The 5,826-nt window shown below is 36.9% G+C and overlaps 1 protein-coding gene across 2 annotated transcripts in view; it reads right to left on the minus strand.

The window, feature by feature from the left end:
- The window catches only part of LOC106463229, a 23,465-nt gene extending 18,626 nt beyond the window's left edge, over positions 1-4,839 (minus strand). For both annotated transcript variants that reach the window (XM_013923223.2, XM_022390675.1), the window contains exon 1: positions 3,590-4,839. In XM_013923223.2, coding sequence (XP_013778677.2) covers positions 3,590-4,743 — 1,154 coding nt within the window. In that variant the 5' untranslated portion in view covers positions 4,744-4,839. The remainder of the gene's footprint in view (positions 1-3,589) is intronic.
- Positions 4,840-5,826: the final 987 nt, after the last annotated feature.

A 5,826-nucleotide genomic window follows, 5' to 3' on the forward strand; every position in this document is an offset into this window, starting at 1 on the left:
ACCACGGGTATCGAAACCCGGTTTCTAGCGTTGTAAGTCCGCAGACATTCCGCTGTGTCACTGGGGGTGGGGGTATTTTTAACCAATGAATATAATAAAAAAGAAAGTAGACCAGCTGAAGTGCGAAATCCAAACCGCCATTTTAATGTTTGATTCATAAATAGTTTTATGCTCTGTATTTTGAAATTATGTATTATATTAATTACAGCGTTACATGTGTATAATTTGACCAATGATAGGTGTTTTTATATTATTATTCGTCACCTTTCTATATTTTAGATACCCTGTTGACGAGAATAACTTTTCAAATCGATATGAAAAGCGAGGTAAACTGTTATTAAATTTTGATGCAACCATCGCATTCTTTCTCAAATGTTCTCTATATATAATTTTAAGCAACACAGTAATTTAAGTTTATGTTCTAATTTTCATATATATAAACTGCACAACCCTTACCAATCACCATTCTAGCCTTATAATGGATCACCAATCACCATTCTACCTTTATAATGGTTCACCAATCACCATTCTAGCCTTATGATGATCCGCCAATCACTATTCTATCCTTATAATGGTTTACCAATCACCATTCTACCCTTATAATGGTTCACCAATCACTAGTCTCTGTTTTAAACTAAATGTTTAAGAATATCTATTTTTCCACACATATGCTTACGTTATGATAAAAATTAACTAATATTAACATTTACTTTACGAATATCAAACAGTTTAGAATACTAAATATAATGTAACATTTCAATCATTTCAAATTCTTCTGTAAGCTGAGGTACAAATGAAATTAGAAAAGCTTGAAGACCGAGAAGAAAATGCATATAACATTAGGCAACATTGACCAGTCAACATTGTAGTTTCAAGAAGTATCAACAACCCAGCTAGGTTGATATTCACATGTCGTTACCTAATGTGAAAGCTGAAGATTATCACGTTCTATTACTGAAAGAAAGAACATAAGAGTTTGTACAAAACTACAACTTATTTTTACATATAAGATCATAGCTGTGTTACAATCTCTGTCATCCAACCAGTTCAGTAGATGACAATCTCTATCACCCAACCAGTTCAGTCTGTGATAATCTCAATCATCCAACCAGTTCAGTCTGTTACAATCTCTGTCATCCAACCAGTTCCGCCTGCTACAATCTCTGTCATCCAACCAGTTCAGTCTGTAACAATCTCTGTCATCCAACTAGTTCAGTCTGTTACAATCTCTGTCATCCAACCAGTTCAGTCTGCTACAATCTCTATCATCCAACTAGTTCAGTCTGTTACAATCTCTGTCATCCAACCAGTTCAGTCTGTTACAATCTCTGTCATCCAACCAGTTCAGTCTGTTACAATCTCTATCATCCAACTAGTTCAGTCTGTAACAATCTCCATCATCCAACCAATTCAGTAGATGACAATCTCTATCATCCAACCAGTTCAGTCTGTGATAATCTCAATCATCCAACTAGTTCAGTCTGTTACAATCTCAATCATCCAACTAGTTCAGTCTGTTACAATCTCTATCATCCAACTAGTTCAGTCTGTAACAATCTCCATCATCCAACCAATTCAGTCTGTAACAATCTCTATCACCCAACCAGTTCAGTAGATGACAATCTCTATCATCCAACCAGTTCAGTCTGTGATAATCTCAATCATCCAACTAGTTCAGTCTGTTACAATCTCAATCATCCAACTAGTTCAGTCTGTTACAATCTCTATCATCCAACTAGTTCAGTCTGTTACAGTCTCCATCATCCAACTAGTTCAGTATGTTACAGTCTCCATCATCCAACTAGTTCAGTATGTTACAATCTCCATCATCCAACTAGTTCAGTCTCTTACAATCTCCATCATCCAACTAGTTCAGTATGTTACAATCTCAATCATCCAACTAGTTCAGTATGTTACAATCTCAATCATCCAACTAGTTCAGTATGTTACAATCTCTATCACCCAACCAGTTCAGTAGATGACAATTTCTATCATCCAACCAGTTCAGTCTGCTACAATCTCTGTCATCCAACCAGTTCAGTCTGCTACAATCTCCATCATCCAACTAGTTCAGTATGTTACAATCTCAATCATCCAACCAATTCAGCAGATGTCAATCTCAATCATCCAACCAGTTCAGTAGATGACAATCGTTCACACAACTAGGCTGAGTAGAACTGATACAGTTATCATTTGGTCATGATATAGGTTTTGTTGCTTAATGTGAAACTGCATATGTTAACTTTATAAATCGTAATGTTACTTATCTTATTTAAACACTCCAACAAATATCAAGTAACTAAAAGTTTTGATGTGACATTTTTTGTCGATATCATAAAGTCATATTTCAATTCTTTTCCCTCTACTTAAACTAACACTTTGTGAGCTTGTATATTTTTTAGGCATAAATTTGAATTCAATAAATCAGACCATAAGCATCATTTCTATAATGTACTGGGTGTCCGAAAAGTCTGGAACCATTTAACGAAGTTTACAGGATATGTTCCACATGCTGTCCTTGTAATTCGAAACAAGTTTGGATTAACAACAGGATTAACTCGGTCTTCTCTTGCTTTGACAACGCCATAATCAGTCACATATCTGAAATTAAGAAAAGTTGCAAATCGGGTATGGTTGCAGACTTTTTCGGACACCCTGTATTAAAGGTTATGTAAATATAGTGTCATACCTTATATATATTTATATTTACAAGGCAACAAATGATTTAATTACATGTGTTTTTCCAGTCTTATGATGGCCTGACATAACCTGGTAGTTAAGGGACGCTCGACTCGCAATCTGAGGGTTGCGGGCTCACCGAACATGCTCACCCTTTCAACCGTGGGGGAGTTATAATGTGACGGTCAATCCCAATGTATGTTGTTAAAAGAGTAGCCCAAAAATTGGAGATGGATGGTGTTGACTAGCTGCCTTCTCTCTAGTCTATCACTGATAAGTTAGGGACTGCCAGCGCAGATAGCTCTCGCGTAGCTTTGGGCGAAATTCAAAACAAACAAGCAAACTGTGTCAGTATAAAATGAACTATAAAGTATTATTCCACAGATATTATGTTATTAAGAGCTTCGTATCAAATATTTAATTGCAGTGAGCGATTAGACTCCCTCTGAAAAAAGGTCCCATATTGTGTTCTAAGCCCATCAACTGATGAGTCTTCTACTTTGTCACAAGAGTTGATAAAACTGTCGGATTAAACGGAAAGGAAATTAAACAAACGAAGCAAAAGAAACAGTTGAAACTGTCGTTGTTACTAGTGGTGGTGAGTAACGTGGCAAATCTTTATTCATGGTAAGTTTACCAATCTTTGTTCATGACAAATGTATCAACCTTTGTTCATGACAAATTTATCAAACTTTGTTCACGCTAAGTTTACCAATCTTTGTTCATTATAAGTTTATCAATCTTTGTTCATAGTAAGTTTACCAATCTTTGTTCACGATAAGTTTACCAATCTTTGTTCACGAAAAAATTATCAACCTTTGTTCATGATAATAATTATAATGTAACTGTCATGCTAAAACACGTAATAGTATGATATAAAAAAAACGATAAAAAATTAGACTTAACTAACCTGAAGTCTTTTTCCAGTTGTAAAGCATACACACTTTGAGTATCGACTACCCATCGAGGAAGACCTTTATTTTTTTCGGTAACTAGGTTAGATGGCAGTCGGATCTCGCCTTCAGATTTGGTAAATGTTTCTTCTTCGATCGAATCGTAATAATCCTTTTCAAGGGGGGTTGTCTTAGTGTGAATGTAGTCCTGATATAATCCATCAAACTTGAAAACGGGGGAGCCGCGGGATATTGGAGATTCCGGAACTTTGTTAGCTGTCATTGAGAAACGACACGAGGAAGATGCTGGGGACAGGGACCCGGAATGGATGTAAAATGTGGAAACTGAACTTTTCGTGCTGTCATCAATATACTTCATGTCATCCAAAGGGAATGCAGTACTAGTCATCCCGCGTCTGACAGGGGGCTCAGAAGACGGTTGGAAACTAACACTGAGCTGACGATCTTGTCTCGAATCAGAAAGCGTCCTGCGCGTGATACAAGGCTTCAAATGAAATTCTTGCACTCCCATAAAGGAATCTGATTTGGGTCTATCTTTCCGGTTCACATCTTTTGTCAAACAGGGCACGGAAAAGTCAGTTTCAATGAAGGGAGCCTCCGAGGAGCCCAACTGAGAACTGACCTTTTTGCTGTACCTTTCTTCAATTTTACGAATGGCAGCACTGGTAGCTGTTATCCATGATTCTTTATCATTGGAAGGGAGACACGAGCTCAATCCTTCTTCGTTATGTAAATGTGGAAGAGCTAAGCTAGGACTGGTACTAATCAATTCATTATCTTCAGGATTGGAGCTGGGATACAAATCTTTTGGGTCCTTCATCTGGTGATTGTAATCTTTTGGGTCCTTCATCTGGTGATTGTAATCTTTTGGGTCCTTCATCTGGTGATTGCAATCTTTTGGGTCCTTCATCTGGCGATTGTAATCTTTTGGGTCCTTCATCTGGTGATTGCAATCTTTTGGGTCCTTCATCTGGCGATTGCAATCTTTTGGGTCCTTCATCTGGTGATTGCAATCTTTTGGGTCCTTCATCTGGCGATTGTAATCTTTTGGGTCCTTCATCTGGCGATTGGAATGATCGATATCTGTGATCTTTAATGTTTTATCATCATTACTGGAATAGGAATTCAAACTCTCATGTTTCTCCATCATAGCACATGACTGTAAATAACGAGCTTAGTAACAAGAGCATTGCTGGAGATGGCTATTGGTCATTTTTCTTGATTTTCTAGAATGGGCACTTGTGTACCTAGAGAAAACAATACAGTAATTGATATATATATATATATATAAACCAAAACCGTAATGTTTATTATAAGATTCTAACCTGAAAAACATGTCTATTATTCATTAACGCATGATGGAAAATGTCTGACGTCATAGCATCCAAAAGCTTTGGGGATATTTCATCTATCAGACAGGATCCAAACGCAAACGTGAAACTAGGAAGATAAAATTAGGGGTTAGAGGTCGAGTGTCACTCCATGAGTGCCACATGTCTCGACTCTTACTGCCTGTCACTGATTTGATCACATATACACACAATTGATGTAATTTATAGTATTAGAACTTTGGTTAATTATTGTGAAATAATGCCTATTTTTCGACACGTTATATACGATGTCATTTATTTTGTGACTTTAACCGCTACTAATGTCACCTCTTTGTAACTTTTACATACGCAGACGCTGTCTCAAGGTTCAGAGCTCCATATTAGGTACATTTCGATTTGCCCCCCCCCCCAGTGGCACAGCGGTATGTCTGCGGACTTACAACGCTAGAAACCGGGTTTCGATACCCGTGATGGGCAGAGCAGAGATAGCCCATTGTGTAGCTTTGTGCTTAACTACAAACCAACTAACCAACCATTTCGATTTTTTTTTACTTTGACCCCTCTTATGTAAAAACAAAATGATACGAATACCAAAATTTATCATCAGCGTAACGAACTAGAAATTACAATTAAACTGCGCGTGGCAGAATAACCACGCCCATTGAATTTAAACAATTTAAAGAGAATCAATAAACTATAAATTCATGCCTAGTAAAAGAAGTCTTCAAGACAATTTTTTCTTATTGTTGAATTCTAAACTATAGCAGTGTCTGTAGTGTACAAGTGTAAATCGTTACTTTGAAATTTAAAAACAAAGACAGCCAGTGAGGTATAATTCTAGTCTTGTACCTACTATCCTGCAATACTCAACTAATGAAGACATGTCACTTGGTGCTCGTGAA

The sequence above is a fragment of the Limulus polyphemus genome, unplaced genomic scaffold (genome assembly GCF_000517525.1).
Source record: "Limulus polyphemus unplaced genomic scaffold, Limulus_polyphemus-2.1.2 Scaffold1354, whole genome shotgun sequence".
NCBI classification, from domain to species: domain Eukaryota; kingdom Metazoa; phylum Arthropoda; class Merostomata; order Xiphosura; family Limulidae; genus Limulus; species Limulus polyphemus.